The sequence below is a fragment of the Paramormyrops kingsleyae genome, chromosome 10, assembly GCF_048594095.1.
Source record: "Paramormyrops kingsleyae isolate MSU_618 chromosome 10, PKINGS_0.4, whole genome shotgun sequence".
NCBI lineage: Eukaryota > Metazoa > Chordata > Actinopteri > Osteoglossiformes > Mormyridae > Paramormyrops > Paramormyrops kingsleyae.
In genome coordinates, this window is record NC_132806.1 from 6,756,812 (window position 1) to 6,778,054 (window position 21,243).

The 21,243-nt window shown below is 46.5% G+C and overlaps 1 protein-coding gene across 1 annotated transcript; it reads left to right on the forward strand.

Annotated features, from left to right (window-relative positions):
* The first annotated feature begins 2,434 nt into the window (after positions 1–2,434).
* wrap53 (WD repeat containing, antisense to TP53) lies at positions 2,435–21,243 on the forward strand. The gene is made up of 12 exons (XM_023790476.2): positions 2,435–2,705; positions 3,131–3,603; positions 4,724–4,880; positions 5,531–5,626; positions 5,822–5,930; positions 6,421–6,509; positions 8,136–8,226; positions 18,224–18,356; positions 18,546–18,757; positions 18,860–18,963; positions 19,681–19,824; positions 19,940–21,243. Exons 2-12 carry the CDS (start codon positions 3,330–3,332, stop codon positions 20,139–20,141), a joined length of 1,611 nt encoding a protein of 536 aa, XP_023646244.1. The 5' UTR covers positions 2,435–2,705; positions 3,131–3,329; the 3' UTR covers positions 20,142–21,243.

Genomic DNA, 21,243 nt, shown 5'->3' on the forward strand with positions numbered 1-21,243 from the left:
ATCCCAGAGGCTACGGAGGCAAGGCAGGGAACAACCCAGGATGGGGTGCTAACCTATCGCAGGGCACACTCACACACCATTCACACTCACACACCATTCACACACGCCTACGTAGCTCCAATTAGCCTCCGCATGTTTTTGGGAGGAACCTGGAGCACCAAGGAAACCCCACAACGACACGGAGAACATGTAAACCACCACAGCCATGGAACCATAGTGGAGACTCGAAACCTGGTCCCAGAGGTGTGTGAGAACGCTGCTGATCACCATGTCACCCCGTGTAAAATGATATTCTTTTCTAATTTCTTTTATATTTTTCCTTTTGATAAATTTTCCAAAATTCCAGATTCTTCTGCCATATTTTCTGGAGACTTTTTTTGTCAGCAATTATACTGTTGGATATTCTATAAAATATAGATGCTTTGTGAGATGGATTGAGCAAAGTAATGTGTCAGTGGGCTGTTATTCAAATTGATTTTATTACCAACACAGTGTCTGTTGTAAATATTTCCATTCCCTTCTAAATTATACTTTTATTTTAATTCAGAGTGTGAAATAAACACTCCACCTCAACAAATCAGTTACAGAATTGCAGTTGTTTAAAATAAACTACTTACTTCCTTGCTTACTTGCCTATTTTTATTTCAGGATTGTACCACATTGAGGCATATGCCTGCTTGGAATGTGACATTTTGAACAATTTGTGAATTTTACTTCGTGTTCCTGGAATAGAGCAAGATTGGGTTTGGTTTTATCCTTCCCTGCTGTTATGAGAGAGTATTAAGGATGAAATGGTGGAGTAGGTTTTTCAGTATTTACCCAGTCCACGTTCACAGCATGTTGCCTTTAAAAGAAAAACTGCTGCAGTCTCTCTGCCTGCCTGTGAGCTTGCAGCTTCCTATCTCCCATCCTGGTGCTTTGGGCTGTCTGAGTAGCTCGTTGTCACTGGTCACCTTGGACGCCTCCTGTGCATGATTAATGTTGAAGCAGCTGAGCCGCCTCATTTACCGGATTGCCAAAGTGAGTATACTTGGTGCAAAATCCCTGGAATCCCTCTCTGTTATTGTATTTGATATGAATTTTCCATGTGTGATTCCCTCTCATCAAGTGTACGCGTTGTCCGTAAATGGTATCGCAGTCCCCAAAATGGGCTCAGCTATACTGTGCTGACCTAATGGTCTTTCGGCTTTTCCGAGCTCCCGGTGGCAAAGCCACTGCGTGCCTCTGGGAGTGGAGCTGGTCTATTTCTTCACTGGGGGGGCGGATGGACCTCTCAAACCCCGCCCCCCAGGGGTGTGACAGAATAATCTAATTGGCTTTACTTTTTTGATTTAAATTCTTTGGTTCTCCAGAACTTGAACCCTTAGCTTCCAGGATAATCTCTGGACTAGCGGTTGCAGAAACTGGATAAATTGATGTGTTCTCCAGAATTAAAGGTATAAATTAAACACTGATTATTTTAAAATCCTATTCATTGTGTCCCCCTCCCCCAGGAAACTTACAGTATGAATATTTTCAAGTAACCTTTAGACATATCAAACTGGCAGCTAAATGATCATATAATATAATAGAATGTGTATTTATAGACCTAATGGGTTAGTTTTAATAAACCTATAATTTGCTATAGGCAGTATATGCTAAGCTAATTTGTGTAGATTAAATCAGTTCAATGATACACCACTGTTTCTTCTATTAAAGGCAGCATGTGCTTCTCTTGTGCTAACCGTAACATTCGGTTTATATTCACTGACATTGCTTGATATTTTGTTAGCTTTAGAATAAGATAAAAACCCGTGACTCATACATACCCTTAACCCCATTTGTACCAGGAAATGACCCTGCCCTCAGATCCTCACTTGTATGTCGCTTTGGACAAAGGTGTCTGCTACATAAATGTATTTAGAAGCCTTTCTATTGAAGGAAGATCAACAACATACAGTATAAAACAAGGCTGTCCCCCAGAACCAGTTGGAGTCCTTGGCCACGGAGAAGAGCTCTGAGTCCTTGAAGTCATCCGTTACCTGGTGTCCATATTAAATAATTAATATTGTAAATGTTTTGCTTCTTTATCAAAGGCAAATAATTACAAAACGAAAGCGTCGTTTATTTCATTTGAATAGTAATACTAAAAGTCACTAACTGATGTTGGAGCACGCCAGACGGCCGCTCCCTGATTATAATCAGTCAAGAGAATAAACCGATGATTTGCAACTTCTCCCCGTGTCAGCTGTGAATCTCTTCTCATCCACGCACTCGGTGGAGACGGCGTGCTCCAACACTGACAAACGTATTGGAAAAGAAAATAATTTTAACTATATCGATTATTCACAGACCTTTTAAAGCCGGACACGAACGCAAAACATTTAATATAAAACATTTCATGAAAGTTTGAGCGTGTTCCTCGTCTTCAGTATCTGTTGCATTTCGCGTCAGGCTGAGAAGATCATCTCGCGATACTTGGCCATCGGCGCTAGTAACAGAAAAGTGTCATGGTGGCTCCCATCGCAAGCGAACAGACGGCGTGATACATCTGTTGCCTCCTATGGTGTAGCATATCGCGGTGCTATGGTCTGTTTCTGTTAGATATCAAGAGGAAACATAGAGAAAGCATCGACTCTAAAGAGCAGTAAAACGGGGAAAAAACGAAATCTTGGTATTTCAACTGGAGGAAGATATAAGCAAAAGCGAGCGTACAGGAAAAGCAGGTAATCAGTTGGTTATATTTGTATACGGATTTATTCATCTCATTACTTCCCATGCCGACTAATTGAATGTCCTGCCTTTTTGTGTATTATCACAAATCATGTTGATGATTTTATACTTTGTAAAGAAGCGTAAACGGTACAGAGACACACCAAAACCGATAGCTGCTGATTTCAGTTCTTTTATTACTCGTTTTAATTTAGTAGAACTTGGAAATTTATGCGTATTGCTGAATACTATTATCTTGAGTCGTAGAACCAGGTGTAAATGTCGTAGATAACATTATTTATTACTGTTTCAAGTGTTATACTTGATGTTCAAGTTGTCCTCTTTCTACTGCGTGTCTTCTATGCAGAATTTGTCCTCTTATTTACAGCTGATCCTTCCATCTTCTTTGTTGTTGTTCTCTCTTTCCTGTGTCTTGCAGGTGCTGTGATGTCCTCAGCACCCCGAAGCCTGAGCCAGCTGTGTCACAGGAGGAAGCACTACCCCAGTAGCACCTACCACACGGCCATCTGACAGAAACCCACTGAGAGAGAGAGAAAAGACCTTTCAGAGTCCCGGAGCAGACTTATCCAGGGGTACCGTGCACAGAGCCAAGGAAAAGGGAGACATATCAAGGCAACATGTCCAGTTTTGTGGAGAGTGGAGAAACAGGAGGGGCGGCAGGGGCCGGGCTGGAGCCGGAGGGGGACAGTGAACCTCCACAAGAGCCACCCCTGGGTGTCAGTCAGGTGGCCCAGGAGGAGAAGGAGGATCCAACATCATCAGCCCCGGCCGCCAAACAGCCAAGGCTGGCACAAGTTGACGTGGCTTTGACCTCTGACCTGAAGACACCTGATCAGGTCACAGAGGAAACTGATAACAATTATGATCTTTCTCAGTTAGGCCAAGAAGCAGGTAAACAGGATTCGGGGTAGTTCAGCTTCAGTCTGCATCATAAAGGAACAGGTTATCGGTTTGCCTTAGTACCTCTTTAAAAGTTACTATAATACAGTGGTACCTCGGCTCACAAACTTAATTTGTTCGAGTACTCAGTTCGCGACCGAAAAAGTTTGCGACCTGAATCAATTTTTCCCATTTAAAATAATGTAAATACAAATAATTCGTTCAAATAATACATTTACCGAAGGCGGACCAATACACAACCTAGCGTATGCTTGTTGGCAGGCTGGTCACTCGAAAGACGCCAAAACACGGAAAAGAACCACAAAACATCCCCCCAAAAAACTAAACAATTAACATTAAAAGACTGAGTAGCAGTCAAAAACTATAGTCATTTTGAAAATGTGATTTTTTTTTTTTATTATACTGTACATTATTTTCATATGCCTAAAATTTTTATGTCCATTTCGTGATGCTACTCGCTGTATGGCAATGAACTTCTTTGTTTGTACTGTAAACAAACAATAAGCAGTTGCCACTATGTGTGAATGGAGAATATAACACTTAAATAGGAGTTACTTTATGTTATTAATGAAGTACTGTAATTTTATGTATAGATATGAGACGTTAATGACGTTTAAAAACCATCACAAGCATGTTTATCAATCACTGAAAGGTACCGCTATAACAGAATGTTCTGTGTCTATTTTTTTCTTTTTTCAGATATTTGACCTCTGAAGAGATATAGTAAATACATACATCTACAATAAGTTTTTTATACATTCCACAACCGTTCTTGGGCATAACTTCTTCGCGTTTTGGGTGTGTTTGTCCCCTGAAACACGGTTCACGAACCGGCGCAAAAAATTTTTGAACATTCGTAACCCCATTTGTTCGTGAACAGGACTGTTCGTGGGTCGAGGTACCACTGTATTTGCTTTATTTGGTTCTCCTTTACATATCTATAATTTCACTTGGCATTTAGCTAAACATTTTATTAAACTGACTTTCATACCCTGAAACCCTTTGTTTTTGGTAGTACTATATGTTGCTTGGGTGAGAAGGTCACTGATCTCATGAGTTCTCATGATGCATCACTGTGTCACCATGCATAGAAACGGATTGTCTGTTATAGTGCCAGCTGGGACAGGTGACCCTGTGGAAGGTTGTAGAGATGAAGGGCAGCTGGAGCGCAATGGTGAGGAAAACACTGCAGGGATGACAGGTGGAATGGATGAGCTGCCAGAGGAAGGCAGGAATGGAGCTGGTGGTAGCCCTGATGAAGGACAGAGGTACGTCACTTGGCGGGTGCACCTGCGGTGAGGGGACAGAGGTACATAAGAGGCTAGGGGTGGCTGTCCCAAGGGGATAGAGGTATATCATGAGGAGGGACAGCCGTCCCGAGGGACCGAGATACATCACAGGGCTGAGAAGGCTGTCCCGAGGGACAGAGGTACGTCAGGGGGCAGGGACGGCCGTCCCGAGGGACAGAGGTACGTCAGGGGGCAGGGACGGCCGTCCCGAGGGACAGAGGTACGTCAGGGGGCAGGGACGGCCGTCCCGAGGGACAGAGGTACGTCAGGGGGCAAGGACGGCCGTCCCGAGGGACAGAGGTACGTCAGGGGGCAGTTACGGCCGCCCCGAGGGACAGAGGTACGTCAGGGGGCAGGGACGGCCGTCCCGAGGGACAGAGGTACGTCAGGGGGCAGGGCCCTTCAGGACCACTATATGTTAATTACCTGATTAGTATAATTAGTCTGAAATCTCTTGATGACTATTTAGCTGCTGTGCCCCCTTTTCATAGAAATAATCTCAGTTTTATTTTGGGTTAATATAGTACGTTTTAAGCAGTGGATAAGGACATGTGTAGAATCAGCATATATACTTCATGTGTGTGTCTACATTTCTTGCTTCTACTGATACAGAAGCTCTCTGTCTCCAGTCTCAGGCTCGATTTCAAACAGACGCCACACATGTTAACTGGAGCTTGGGCGGAATACAAGAGCTCCGCTGAGAACTACCTCAAGGGCTGCAAATGGTAACCCCTTCCCCGCCACCTCCGCCGCTGCCCACCCTCAGATTCAGGCTTTAACGATTCATGTCACATGCCTTATTCTCATGGCCTTCCTTTCAGTCCATATCCTATTAGTTCATACTGTCACTCGGACGTTTCTATAACCAAGCCGCCGCGCGTCATGCCCCCCCCCCCCCCACCTCCGCCACTCGTCCCCAGGGCTCCGGACGGCTCCTGCGTCCTGTCCAACAGTGCGGACAACGTGCTGCGGCTCTACAACCTGCCGCCGGAGCTGTACGCCCACGACTGGGACCTCATGACGGAAATGGTGACAGTGTGCCACCCACACACACGTGCACGTACACCTGGACACGTGTACAGCGTAGCATTTAGTGAACCTGTATAACTGCACATCTACTCATGCTACAGACGTCCATGTGCAAACATCCCCAAAGAGCACACATGTAAAAGATTGTATAGACCTGCTACACTGATGCATATATGTAGAAAAACGTATAAGTATACATGCATACACAAAGAACATGTCCACAGTATGCCTGTACTATACTTGTACATGTGCCTATATTGTACATCAGTGGTGGCCAACCCATTAGGCAACACAGGTGGCCGCCCAGAGCAACATCTTCAGAGGGGGCGGCGACTTGGGAAACAGCCCATTTCACTTTGTCTCCAGTAGGGGGTGCCAGCAGTGGAGCTTGCCTCAGGCTTCACATGGGCTTCAGGTGGTACTGAGGTCCAAACACGTATGAGACTTACTGAGACACGCCTGGCAAGTGACGGTCCTCTTCCTCCGCCAGAGCCCTGTGCTGAGGATGCCCGAAGGAGACACCATTTACGATTACTGCTGGCTCCCCATCATGACCTCATTGCAGCCTGACACCTGCCTGTGAGTCCTTAGGCCGCCTCCTGACCCTCTCATCTGTCCGCTGTCGCTCTGCAGGCTCCTGGCCTAACTTACTCCAGCACCTTCCTTCTTGAGATGGGCTGTAACGTGAGGCAGACTTCGTGCCTGTGCATAGTTTGTTCGTTTTCTGTTCGCTTAGGACGGCGTGACACTTTGTTTGTGAAGTTGGAACAAGAACAGCGGCAGCCAGCAGGAAGTGGGGGTATTGCTGTTGTCAGGGCGACGGGGGCAGGCCTGTAATGAGAGCCCCCTACTCGAGCGTGCGCCGCCCGTCCTGTTCCCAATTTGTCTCGGCTCCCTGGTCGCAACTGGGGCTCGTCCTTATCAGAGCCCAGCAGGGCGGGGGCCCGGCAGCGATGGTTCGGGGACGAGATCGGGGAGGGGGGATGAGCTGCGAAGGAGGCGCGGAGATCATTAATTAGGGGGGAGGCCCCCCGATGGCAGGCAACAAGCCGGGAAGATAATGATGTTAGAGGGGTCACTGTCACGCCGTCCCCCGCCGCCGTGATTAATGTGCCGTTGTTCCCCCGGGGGGGCGCGTGTGCGTGAGCTGGCCTTGCCCCCCCACCGCTCCTGCCTCGCCGGCATGACGAGAGCGGCGATAGTGACGGGGAGTGACACGGGCGAGAGCCACGACTTTCCGCTAATTAGGACCTTGCTGCTTGAAGGTTGAGGATGTGGGAAGGGGCCCGGGGGCCATGTTTGTGGCCCCCGCTGTTTCCCTCCGCATCAGCGCGGGCTGCTCCTATGCCCTTGCATGGCGGCCCCCAGGATCCCACCTCGAGGGAAGCAGGATTTCCAATTAAATCCTGCGCGTGACTGACGGCCCCAGCCCCCCTCCCCAATACCTACAACATCGCTGCTGCTGGCCAGAGATGATGGAAAACTAAATTGCTGATAAATCATTTACATTTAAATTATGATATATTTTTTGTCAGTATTTTTTTTGTTGTTGCAGCATTCATACCATTGATGGCTGTTTTATTTGCACGATTTGTTGTTTTTCTTCTCAGTTTATTTTCATTTTCAATTGTTTTCTTTGTTACCTCTCTTCTTCCTCTGCACTATTTTTGTAAATTTTGTTTTCAGCCACACCATCCATCAGTCCATCCATCCATCCATCCATCCGCCTACCTGTTCAATACTGGGATGCATTTTTGCTTTCATTTTTCCTGGATGTTGCCTTTTTCCCTGATACTGTTGCTGGTTCCTCTGTCACTGTAAGGGTAGTTGAAGCCTTATGGTTTCTCTCTGCAGCCTTTGGCTGGGGGGGGGGACACCTGGGCATTCTGGGAAATTATTTTTTTTAACTAATGCAGAACAAGGTTCACTTTGAAGCTAACCCCTGGTCTTACTGTCACTTTAAGGAAAAGAACACAAAACAACACCCCTCTTTCATTTAGCATGTATTACTCTTGTCTGTCTTTTATCTGCCCTTTGTAATTAACTGTCGATTCCAGCCAGCTGGCCATTGCGACCTGGGATGTTATTTCCCCAGCGGGAAATTACCCTGTGCCCATGTGTTCAGCTGGACTGGACTGAGTCAGGCTAAACCCGAGAGCTTAAGCTTGAATTGCAAACATATTTGTGCCCCTTTCCCCCTCCCAGCATCGCCAGCAGCAGTCGCGATAACCCAGTACACCTGTGGGATGCGTTCTACGGCGACCTCCGTGCGACCTTCAGAGCTTACAACCACCTGGTGAGTGCGGCGCTCGAGAGCCGGGCGCACATCAGAGCGGGTTTGCAGAAGCTGCAGATGAAAACGTTCCTTCCTTTGAAAGCCTCCACAGGATGGATTCTCAGAGGCTCTTTCATTCTGTTTCACTCACTTTTCTGTGTTCTTTTCTAACCCCAGCATGCAGTACAGTCATAATGGATCACAGAGCAGCTACTACACACTGTAAACACCATAGTATTTCCTTCTGTCGTTTTCTTGCTTATGTTTTTGGTTTGCAGTTTGTCATTGAGATCTATAGATTCATTGTGATTTCAGCCCATTGTCTTCAGTGTAAAAGCCTTAACTGTCAGATCTTCCTTGGCCACATTACCAGATAGAAATCCGTCGTCAGATATAGTGAAGGCTTATAAATTTACCAGCAGGGGTTTTGAAAAATATGAATTAGCTGTTTTCAGGTTGAGGGAACATTTTGGATGAGGACTGCAAGGTTTCATTGCTGACTGGTTCATGTCTGGGCATCACGACCCTTGCTGGGCAGCATTTTGGCTGCTTTCCTGGCCGGACCGTGTGTCTGGGGTCTGTTCTCTCATTTGTCTGCTCTAGATCGTCTGATTTTTCACACTGACTGAAAAAAACAGGGTCTCTGTTTCCCATAGTGTCTTTCTGTGTCTGCCCTGTGATACCTTGGTATAGCTTGCAGGTCTGCCTGGCCTTGTGCTCTGCTGCTTGGGATCAGCTCCTTCTCCCCGCATGTGATTGATGGATGGATGGATGGATGGATGGATAGATGGATAGATAGAGGTTTTCCAAACGCCAAGTCTTATCTTTATACAGAAAAATTATTTGACTAAAACATATGACACAGTCATCTCTATTAAAATGCGCCCACAGGCATTCACATAAGAAGTGTATTGAACAGTAAACCTCTTCCTAATTTAGATACTGCCCCTTCGTCAAATCATTTGCAAGTATGGATTTAACTTTCACTGCTATGCTGATGATATTCAGTTATATGTCAGAACACACTCCTCCACTGACTCCCCTCAGATGATATTCAGTTATATGTCAGTACGCACTCCTCCACTGACTCCCCTCAGATGATATTCAGTTATATGTCAGTACGCACTCCTCCACTGACTCCCCTCAGATGATATTCAGTTATATGTCAGTACACACTCCTCCACTGACTCCCCTCAGATGATATTCAGTTATATGTCAGTACACACTCCTCCACTGACTCCGCTCAGATGATATTCAGTTATATGTCAGTACGCACTCCTTCACTGACTCCGCTCAGATGATATTCAGTTATATGTCAGTACGCACTCCTCCACTGACTCCCCTCAGATGATATTCAGTTATATGTCAGTACACACTCCTCCGCTGACTCCCCTCAGATGATATTCAGTTATATGTCAGTACACACTCCTCCACTGACTCCGCTCAGATGATATTCAGTTATATGTCAGTACGCACTCCTCCACTGACTCCGCTCAGATGATATTCAGTTATATGTCAGTACGCACTCCTCCACTGACTCCGCTCAGATGATATTCAGTTATATGTCAGTACGCACTCCTCCATTGACTCTCCCCTCAGATGATATTCAGTTATATGTCAGTACACACTCCTCCATTGACTCTCCCCTCAGATGATATTCAGTTATATGTCAGTACACACTCCTCCACTGACTCTCCCCTCAGATGATATTCAGTTATATGTCAGTACACACTCCTCCACTGACTCTCCCCTCAGATGATATTCAGTTATATGTCAGTACACACTCCTCCACTGACTCTCCCCTCAGATGATATTCAGTTATATGTCAGTACACACTCCTCCACTGACTCTCCCCTCAGATGATATTCAGTTATATGTCAGTACGCACTCCTCCACTGACTCCCCTCAGATGATATTCAGTTATATGTCAGTACGCACTCCTCCACTGACTCCCCTCAGATGATATTCAGTTATATGTCAGTACGCACTCCTCCACTGACTCCTCAGATGATATTCAGTTATATGTCAGTACGCACTCCTCCACTGACTCCTCAGATGATATTCAGTTATATGTCAGTACGCACTCCTCCACTGACTCCTCAGATGATATTCAGTTATATGTCAGTACGCACTCCTCCACTGACTCCTCAGATGATATTCAGTTATATGTCAGTACGCACTCCTCCACTGACTCCTCAGATGATATTCAGTTATATGTCAGTACGCACTCCTCCACTGACTCCTCAGATGATATTCAGTTATATGTCAGTACGCACTCCTCCACTGACTCCTCAGATGATATTCAGTTATATGTCAGTACGCACTCCTCCACTGACTCCTCAGATGATATTCAGTTATATGTCAGTACGCACTCCTCCACTGACTCCCCTCCAAATACACTGTGATTGCACCTCTAATCTAAAACTTTGGAAGCAGGATATCTTTCTCAAACTCAACACAGACAAAACTGAATTCTTACTGGTCTGTCCAAAATCATAAGTATCTAAATCCTCCAGTTTCTCTGTTAGTATTGATGGTGTCCCTATAAAACCTGCCACAGTAATCAGAAATCTTGGCGTAGTATTTGACTCTACACTCAACTTTGATCTACACATAAAATGTCCAGTACTGATGCCCAAACTCTGGTTCATGCTTTTATTACATCCCATATTTTCTACTGCAATTTCCTTTTCGCTGGCCTCCCTGCAGAATGTATACAAAAGCTTCAGTATATTCTGAAGTCTGCTATTAGAGTTCTCACTCACACCAAACGCTCCGCTCACATCACACCCAGCCCCTCTCAGCTACACTGGTTACCGCTTCAGATACTCGGATCAAATTCTAAATATTGCTTCTCACTTATAAAGCTCTGCATAACCTCACTCCTTGCTACCTCAGTGAGCTCTTGGCTCCCTGCTCAACCTCTCGCTGTCTCAGATCCTCTAATAATGATCTCCTTGCCATTCCACGTATTACCATGGGCGGCAGGTCCTTCAGTGCCATGGCCCTCAGACTCTGGAACTCTCTCCCACAATCACTCCGTGACTGTTCTTCTTCCTCTTCCTTCAAATCTCAATTAGACATTTCTTTTCCTTGAACATTTCTCCTCTGTCTCTTCCTCCTGTACTAAGTGTGTGTGTGTGTGTGTGTGTGTGTGTGTGTGTGTGTAAAGCAATCTTAGCATTGTGAAAGGCGCTATATAAATGGAACTTATTATTATTATTTATTATTGTGCCTGTGGCACAGACAGGGAAGCCAACAATTTACACAACACGGTTATATGTTAACCAAACACACGCATTCCATGGCAAACATTACACAGTTACGACATTTACAATAAACATAAATACACAAATGCACATATTAACACTATTTACAGATATATGCAGTGTGCTGCAAAGCATGCTGGTAACTGCATAACTGTTCTGCTGTCCAACCCCACAGTGTGATGTGAGCCAGTGGTGGAGAGTGGGTGGGATCACTGCTCATGCGACACCGTATTGCTGAAACGACACTGATTCCATGAGCTACATTTGAAGTATGCAGCCACCTTTAGCTAGGAGGCGGATAATTTATACCGTCTGCTGTATGTGTATAATGACATTTTAAATTATTTAAATTATAATTATATATATTTAAATTCTAATTGTAAATTTAAATTATAGTCCTCAAATATAGTGTTTAGTGTTTTTTTTTTTTTCTTTTTTCTTTTCATTTTTAAATCTTAGGTTCATTTGTAAGTCACAATGAGCCTAATCAAATGGGCTTTACTGTCATGCTGTCCATATACAGGTCATGTGGGTGTACAGTGTCATGAAATATGAATATGCATAAATAAAACACAGGACAATGCAAAATGGGGAATCTGACTCCAGGGTTTAAGGAGGTAGAAAACATATAGTTAATTGAATAAATATAACACTAATGACAAAGTAAAGTGAGCAGTGCCAGTCAGGATTGGGGAGGGTAATTCTCAGAAACGGTTGGGGAGTGAGATGGGAACCATGGTATTTAGTGTTCCGACAGTCTTGTGGGAACCTGCAGTACTGGGAGCTCCTGTACCTTCTGCCAGATGGGAGCAGGATGGGAGGGGTCTTCTGCAGTGCTGGAGGCTTTGTGGGTGCAGTGGTTCTGGAAAATGCCCTTGATGCAGTGGAGAGAGTTCCTGATGTTTTTATTTCTGATGTATGAATATCTTTCTGCTACAGGGACTTGTGTTCTGGGGCTTTGCAATTCCCTAACCAGCCAGTGTTGCAGCTGGCCAGAACACTTACTATGGTGCCCTGCAGAACCTGGTCAGGATGGGGGGGCGGGGAAGTCTTGCCCTCCTCAGCCTCCTCTGGAAGTGGGAAATTGGTGTTGAGAGTTCAGGTCTTCAGGTTGGTATTTGGTCCTCCTGACTTTCTACTGCAGATGCCGCGATGTTCACGGGGGGGTGGACAGCCTGGGCCTTCCTGAAGTTGGCAATTATCTCTTTTGTTTTGTCCACATTGAGAGACAGATTGTTGCCCTTGCACAAGTCTGCAAGCTGTTCCACCTCGAGTGGGTATGCTGACTCATCATGGTTGCTGATGAGACCCACTACTGAGTCGACTTTGCGATACAGTCATGAGTCAGCAGGGTGAGCAGAAGTGGGCTGAGCATACAGCCTTAGGGAGCACTGCGGCTCAGTATGGTGGTGTTGGTGATGCTATTGCCAAATGGACTGCCTGGGGTCTTTTTGGTCAGGAAGTCCAGGATCCTCAAGGGGTGTTGAAACCCAGAAACACAAGATGCTCGGTCAGCTTCTGAGGAATGATTGTATTGTATGCTCAACTGAAGTACTGCAAAAAACATTTGTATGTAGGATTCATCCTTGTCCAAGTGGGAAAGGGCCTGGTATAGAGCTGTGGATATGGCAGCATCAGTGGGACAGTTGGTGATGGTAGGTGAACTGGAGGGGGTCGTGTGAGATTCAGAGTGTAATTTTCATGTGCCCCATAACTAGCCTTTCGGAGTGCTTCATGATGATCAGTTGTAGTGCAATGGGGCTATTGGTCATTGAGGGAGAAGACCATCAACCTTATCAACACAAGTGTGATGGTGGTGGTGGCCATGAAGCACTTGAGGATGACTGCTTGTCTGTCAAGATATCAGCCAGATGGTTTGCAGATTCCTTGAGCACTTGACCAGGAATGCTGTTTGATTCAACCACTCCTCACCTCAGCTGTGGCCACACTAAGTGCCTTTTCCACTTGAAAGGGGCGTGGTCTTCATGGCAGGCATGTCATTTAGTGTGTCGAGCCGTACAGCGAAGTCATCCAGTACATCTGGGAGGGAGGCATCTCTGACTTGTGGTGAGGTGTTGTAGTTTGTGCTGGCCTGGATGTCTCTGCTGTCTTGGAAGCGGTTGTAGATTCCTGGCCCATACACATGCGTTGGTGCCCTGACGCCAAGGGTAAGGATGGCCCTTGCTGTTTTTAGGACTGCCTTGTCTCCCAGTATGAATGGCAGACCGCGGACTTCCAGCAGCATATGTACCTCTGTCAACATCCATGGTTTCCGATTGGCTCATATGGTTTTGGAGGCAGTTGCTTCAATTATGCACTTGCTGATTTAGCCAGTGACAGATGCTGTATACTCCTCCGAGTCACTGCGAGGCCCACAGGAGCAGGAGGCAGCTCCTTCTGGCGAGACTCTTGCTGGACTGGTTTACACCATTTGAGCAGCAGAGTGTCTGCTGGCATAAGCAGTGCTGAGATATGGTCAGAGAGGCCGAGGTGGGGCAGGCTATGACTCCGTATGCTTGGCACATGTTTGTGAACACAAGGTCCAGTTTTTTTTCCTCTCTGGTGGGAAAATCCATGTGCAGGTAAAATTTGAGGAGAACAGCCTTCAGGTCGCATAACTGGTGCCTCCAACTACAACAAAAAAGCTTTTGGGATGTGTAGTTTACGGCACATCGATGGCTCCTTAGGGAATGTGCAGTGCTTCCTTAGCATTACTCCCAGGTGTGACGTAAACAGCCACGATGTTAACAGCTATAAATTCCCACAGCAAGTTGAAAGCAACGCGACCATCGATGAGCAGTGGCTTGTAGGACTGGGTAGTATGTCCTAAAAAAATCACGATATTTTCAGAGATTTTTACAATATCTATATTGATCATGATATTCTAAAATTTGTATGTAGAAAGCAGTAAAATGTGACAGTTGATTTTGAGTTTTTCTGATTATGATGATGAAATTGTTTTACTAATAGTTACAGAATATTTGACAGGTATAATGATAAATTACACCCACAACAGACTCATACCTTGAATGAATTTGTTTAAAAATTGTGCATTGCAAGTGTTTTGGCTATACCATGAAATTCACGATATTCAAATAAATGACGATAGGAATGTTCACAATCACAGTACGATATATTGTCCAGCCCTAATGGCTTGTGACTCCTCACCATTCTTTGTTGATACAGATACACAAACCACCTCTGTGGGTCTTACTGGACATTAAAACACCTCTGGGTGGACTATATGGGGTATTGTGGTGGAGCCACATTTCTGACAGGAGAGCTGGCCGGGTTGGGTGGCTCAGTAGCCTGTTGTAGGTGCCAGCGCACTTTCCGTGCTTCACTTTCCTCTGGCGCTGCGTGTGGCACCTTCTTCAGATAACTGTGCCAGGTGACGCCATGGTATCCCAGCCTGGTGTTCCCAGCAGCCCGTGCTGCCGCTCCTCCATTGGTCCTGTACGCCAGGGGGATCCTTGGTGGTTCCAGGTGTCCAGAAGGGTCTTAAGGTTGTATACATGTTTCTGGGTGTTGGCAAGTTTTTATGAAGAACTGTGACAGTGTTCTCTGGACTTGGGCTGGCCGCCATCTTACTATGCAGTCCTTGTGGCAGAGAGGCCCTTGTCTGGAGGGGCTGGGGTATATGTTTAGATCTGGGTCTTGCTGGTTCGCCAGCTTTCCTTACCATGCAGACCATCTCACTCCAGCACAAGATCGAGTGCCAAGCGAGCCTTGGGTACATGTGCCCATTCTCTGGAAAACAGCAGTTTATCCCAAGAGCCCGGCTGGCTGATTTTTTTCATCCGCAACAGTTAAAGCTACTACTTTCTGCCATCTTCTCCCAGATTTAGAGATGCCTAAGGTATTACCACAAGCATCAGAGCGGAGCTCTGACCTTGGGATGAGAGGGAGAATACTCAGCGTTTCCTCTTCTTTTCATCTATCAAAAGCTGTCAGCCTCTGAGAAATTAACTGAGTTTTTTTAAGATTACTATTTCATTCTCCTTTTCTGTAGATCATTATATGCTCTTTGGAGGAGTTTTGTGTGGTTGCAAAGCAGAAGAATGGTGAAGCTCTTTTCCAGCCAAGTACATAATGCTTAGAAGCTGAGAATATACCAGAAAGTCTCTTCCTTTTACTGTGTGGCAGGTTACAGGGGGAGGGACTGTCTCTGATAGGGTACTGGCCTTTGGTGAGAGGGGCTGTCTGTGATAGGGTGGTGTGTTTTTGTGGGAGGGGCTATCTGTGATTGGGTGGCGTGTTTCTGTGGGAGGAGCTGTCTGTGATAGGATGGCGTGTTTTGGTGGGAGGAGCTGTCTATGATAGGATGGCGTGTTTTGGTGGGAGGAGCTGTCTGTGATAGGATGGCGTGTTTCTGTGGGAGGAGCTGTCTGTGATAGGATGGCGTGTTTTGGTGGGAGGAGCTGTCTGATAGGATGGCGTGTTTTGGTGGGAAGAGGTGTCTGTGATAGTATGCCGTGTTTTGGTGGGAGGAGCTGTCTGTGATAGGATGGCGTGTTTCAGTGGGAGGAGCTTTCTGTGATAGGACGGCGTGTTTCGGTGGGAGACTAGCCGTGTAGAGACATTCGCATCAACGGAAGTTCAAAATGTTTGACCTTCACAAGGTTTATGTAGATATTAAATACAGGGAGAGAGAACAGTGATTTTTGGTAATTAATAGTCAATAAATGCATTGATTTACAATATTTATTTACCACATCAACATGTGTATGTAGTTATATCAATGTGTTTTTTAAAAAGTAAAATTCGGTATTATTCACGGCTAAGGTTACCTGCCTTGTTCACATATTTTAGGCTTACTTTGGTTAAAAAAACTTGCTGTTGCTATTTATTCTTTTGCATCTTTCTTTTTAAAAAAGTTCTTAAACTTGCATGGTAGTCAAGAGCAATTGTCTAGTGGGATGGGAAGAGAAGAAACATTTCAAAATTCAGATCAGATTAAATGTTCTAACATTTCTATAATTCATGGTGATTGCAATAATCCCATGCTAACTGAGGACCTAAATAATCTTAATGACTTATTCACTAATAAACTGCAACATGAATAGCGTGCCAAGCAGTTTGTCTGTGCCCTTCCCTCCATGGCGGCCAAGCAGTTTGTCTGTGCCCTTCCCTCCATGGCGGCCAAGCAGTTTGTCTGTGCCCTTCCCTCCATGGCGGCCAAGCAGTTTGTCTGTGCCCTTCCCTCCATGGCGGCCAAGCAGTTTGTCTGTGCCCTTCCCTCCATGGCGGCCAAGCAGTTTGTCTGTGCCCTTCCCTCCATGGCGGCCTTGCATGTCGTCTCCACCATAGTTCACTGTGCTGCCTGGGGATGATCTGGGGATGAGGCTGTTTGTGGTTAATGTTACATGTTTCTAACTTAATCCAGTATTTTAGCCTTATCTGTTAACATTCCCTAAATGTAGTATTTTCATGGGGATAAAGAACTAAAATACTTAAATGCACATGTTAAATGCTTAAATGCACTGTAGCGTAGCACCTTGCTAAAATGCACATTTGATACTAAGCTACTGATAATATACAATCTTTTAAAACTTTTAAAGTGCATCACAAATAGTCTCTTCCGCTGCAACTCTACTGCGCTGATAGTACTTGATGCTATTTTCCGGAAATTATTCAGAGGCTCCTTGATCTGCCATTGCTGTAAAAAAACGCTCCATTGGAGGCAACGAAGTTGATTCTCTCGCTCTATGGTTGTGGGTGGGAGGGGCTGTCTGATAGGGTGGCGGGTTTTGGTGGGAGGGGCTGTCTGATAGGGTGGCGGGTTTTGGTGGGAGGAGACAAACAATCTCCACCTAGCAAGGGAATTATGGTGTTTTTAGACTTAATTTAGCTTACAACATGGTTGTAAATAGGATAAAAGTGAGGGTAGGGCTGGGCCATTCTCACGACTGCATCATTTAATTCAAAACTGTTTTCAAATGGGATGTCATAAACGCTGAAACAGAAAAAACAGCCCGCTAGGCGTCATAAACACCAGCTCCCCCAGTCAGGCACCTGCACGAAAAAATGCCTTATGCTGACATGAAGGTGTTTACTGTCGTGTATCAGAAAAGGTGCCAATAGCTGTGTCTTTCATAGGGAAATGGTTTGGACTTGAAAGGTTCATGGAACAAAACAATGTAAAGTCTGCAGGAAGTCAGTCTTAAATAAGTTGTAGCGCATCAACTCAATTCCAGCAGCAGAATCAGCCAGTGGAACAGGAGCGAGGTGTGAAACTGGCGCATGGGAATTCTAGAAAAAGACAGAATTGTCAGTCGTCCATAAGTTTGGGGGAAAATGAGACTTTATTTGTTTCCTCCATGTCGCCCACCCATGACAGAGGATGATGATTGTTAATAAGTAATAAGAAGTTTCTGCTGCGCTTGCGTCAGCGCAGCTTCTCGGGCCGCCGCCGTGTCTATGCCCTCCTGCTCTGCTCTGCTCATTATCGGGCATCGTGCGGCTCCCAGCGTGGCTGTTGGCATACCTGAACACCCGCGTGCACAGGGGCACGGCGCGCCGCCATAAAATGCTCGAAAATGTGCTCTTACTCTTTCATTCCTTTTAGCTGATAAATAAGGATGACTTTAAATGCCAGAATGTCCTCCCCTTTATCTACCCCTGGAAATATTACTGTGATAAAAAGCTCTAATGTGCACTCATTATTTTCTTGCTTTTCGGTGATGGACGATAAATCTCTCGTGCGATGATAACGTGCACTTCTGCTTTATCCCCCCCCCCCAACCCAGGATGAGCTGACTGCTGCCCACTCACTCTGCTTCACCCCAGACGCCTCCCAGCTCTACTGCGGCTTCGATAAGACGGTTCGGGTCTTCGACACAGAGCGGCCTGGCCGGGACTGTGAGGAGAGGCCCACTCTGGGTGAGCTGGACGTCACAGAGATGTTGTCGGTAACCTTCCGACAATGTTATGGTCTAATACACTTTAGTTCGGACCATTCTAATTATTATGACTGTAATGGTGAACGCCTGAGTTGTGATGTAAGGGAATAGGTGTGTCTCTAGCGGCCGTGCCGTGTGTAAGTACAACCACGTGTTTCCTGAACCCCAGTGAAGAAATGCGGCCAGACGGGCATCATCTCCTGCCTGGCGTTCAGCCCATGCCAGTCCATCTACGCCTGTGGCTCCTACTCCCGCTCCGTGGGCCTCTACTCCTGCCAGGACGGGGCGCCGCTCGCACTGCTGCCCAGCCGCCACCAGGGGGGCATCACCCACCTGCTTTTCTCGCCCGACGGAATCCGCCTCTACACAGGAGGCCGGAAGGTGCGCTCTCCAAACATATAATGGATCAGCTGAGCAAATGGAAATTGTACTTTTCCAGCGTTCGTGTTTTCGTAAAACACGTGTCGGGATCTGTCTCATCAGGACCCAGAAATTCTCTGCTGGGACCTGCGAGATCCAGGACAGGTTCTGTTCTCCCTGCGACGGAGGGTCACCACGAACCAGCGCATCTACTTCGACCTGGACCCGTGAGTGCTGACTGTCTCCTCTCCCCTCCCAAAACTCTTCCTCCCAGCCGTGAGTCGCTCCTGCTTAACTTGGTACCCATAGCAGAAACTGCACCCAGCCGCCTGTTAGCTCTGCACTTAAGCCAGATACACCTACAGCCTTTGATGTCTTATGTGCAGCTGAATGTGTCTGTAGTCCGGAGGTGGAGGGATATTCAAAGGCAGCGGTAGGAGATGCTAAAATACGACGGCTCAAGGCGGCCCACATGATGTTTCTGGATCTTTCTCGGTCAGACTTTGATGTCAAAGGAGGTCGATCAGGCAATGCCGCACATTTATCAAAGCTCTGCCCCCCGCGCAGGTCGTAAGCTTCTCGCAGGCGGTGGCTCATCCTCTGATTGGCAGCGAACGCTGCGCCTTTAATGTGTGCTGCCTTCTGCCCCCTACAGGTAGTCAGCTAGATGCCATGAGTAAGCGAAAGCTGCCCCCATGCTGGGCACGGTTCTGCTCGGTGATGGTCCAGTCTGGTCACTTTGTACTATGTGGTCCAGCTTTGTTGAGCATTGGGGAAATCACTGCATAGTGGTTGTTTCTGTGTAGTGCATTTTATGAACAATCTTCTGTAGCCATTTGCAAGATGGCCGCAGACGTGCACGGGGAGGTCAAGGGTTTTAGTCTAGACAACCTTTGGCGGTGTCTCGCTACTGTTCACTCAGGTCTATATGGTTTTTTGTCCAGGTCGGGGCAGTACCTGCTGAGCGGTGACACAGGAGGAGTTGTCTATGTGTGGGACGTGTCCACAGCACCCCCTGATGGTGGGGAAGGAGTACTGCAGCCCCATTTCCAGTTCCAAGCACATGGAGACTGTACCAACGGCATCAGGTACAGCATCAAAACTCACGCTGTGATGGGATCCATGGGTCCAAAGACCCATTTGCACATAGGCATCTTCACTGATGTTGCTCCCATCTTTGTTTTTTTCGCCTTCCTGCCTCAGCATCCACCCCTACATGCCCCTGCTGGTGTCATCCTGTGGCCAGAGGCAGTTCAGCTGCCCGGGGGAGAGTGAGGGCGACTCTGGGTCCGAATCGGACGCCGCAGAATCGCCAGTCTCCAGTGCCGACAACGCGCTTGCCCTCTGGTGGGCGGGGCCACCCGGTTCCGCCAGCGACAGGAACCAGGAGGCGCAGCCGGAGTGACAACACCGCCCCTGAGGGGAACAAGCCTAGTAGTGCAGCTGCCACTTTGGGACCCCCCAGGAAATTGTCACTGAGACACTGATACTCAAACTCCCAGACCCAAACACAAATTAGCCCTGGATTCATTGCCAGAGCATCTTTCCTAAAAATTACAGTCTGGGCTGAACTCCATTTCCAATGCTAATGAGCAGCACATTGTTATCCACTGAAGTAACTAGGCGAAATCGACAAAGAAGAGTTGACTGCTAACTCGTAACCCCCCCCCCCCCCCCTTGCTGGGCTCAGCTGATTCATCAGTCAGACTATGCTGTTATTGATGAGAGAGTTCTGGGTAAAAAGCCCTGAATTTCCTGGACACTCCAGTCGTGTGCTTTATGTAAAGCGGCCTCAGGTGTGGAGTCAAAACACAAAAACCTTGATTGTTGTAACACCATCGTTGTTATGCAAATGTACGTGTTGCCCGGCCCCCACCCCTGACAAGCAGTCACATGCCAAACGTCACTGATTTTAAAAGGTCTTTTTGTAAAAATGACATGCCAATGCTGCGGTGAATATGATTAAATGTATATTTTTGTACGTCTGCCCTTTGTGTGACACGACTTCGTAGCACAGTGCTGCCCTGCGCTGGGTCCTCTGTTTCATAGGCTAAGATGAGTAGTGTGTGCTTTTGGTGCCAACAAGTGGCTTAATTTTTTATTGGGTTAGGGGGGCGTTTAACAAGGATCTCTAACTGTACTTCTGTTCCTTCCTCTGTTTGATTTTTCCTTTGTCGTCTTCTGGCTCTACCCTGGAAGTGGTAGTAGGTTTTAGGGGTGCGAGACGTGCTCCTGGTGCGTGTGATTGTGCGTGTGTGCGCGCACCCGTAATCAGCACGTTTTTGTTCCTGCTCGACAGTGTTTGGAGAGAGATGGTTGTGCTCTTTCGTCTGACAGAAAAATTTGCTTAATTGAGTACGACTACTCGAGTAACCAGCCTGCTTTAGAATCACTGCAGCATCAAGAGTCCCTGAAAAGAGAGCAAATCTTTTTTTTTTTTCCCTCAGATTTTTCTTTATTTAACACCTGATTTGAAAATGAATAAAGCATATGAAGTTTGTTCCTTA

Coding starts and splice junctions, on each gene's coding strand:
- wrap53 (XM_023790476.2), top strand. CDS start 3,330: ATGTCCAGTTTTGTGGAGAGTGGAGAAACAGGAGGGGCGGCAGGGGCC. Junction 4,881..5,530: donor AGCCCTGATGAAGGACAGAG/GTACGTCACTTG, acceptor CTCTGTCTCCAG/TCTCAGGCTCGATTTCAAAC. Junction 18,758..18,859: donor TCTACACAGGAGGCCGGAAG/GTGCGCTCTCCA, acceptor CTGTCTCATCAG/GACCCAGAAATTCTCTGCTG.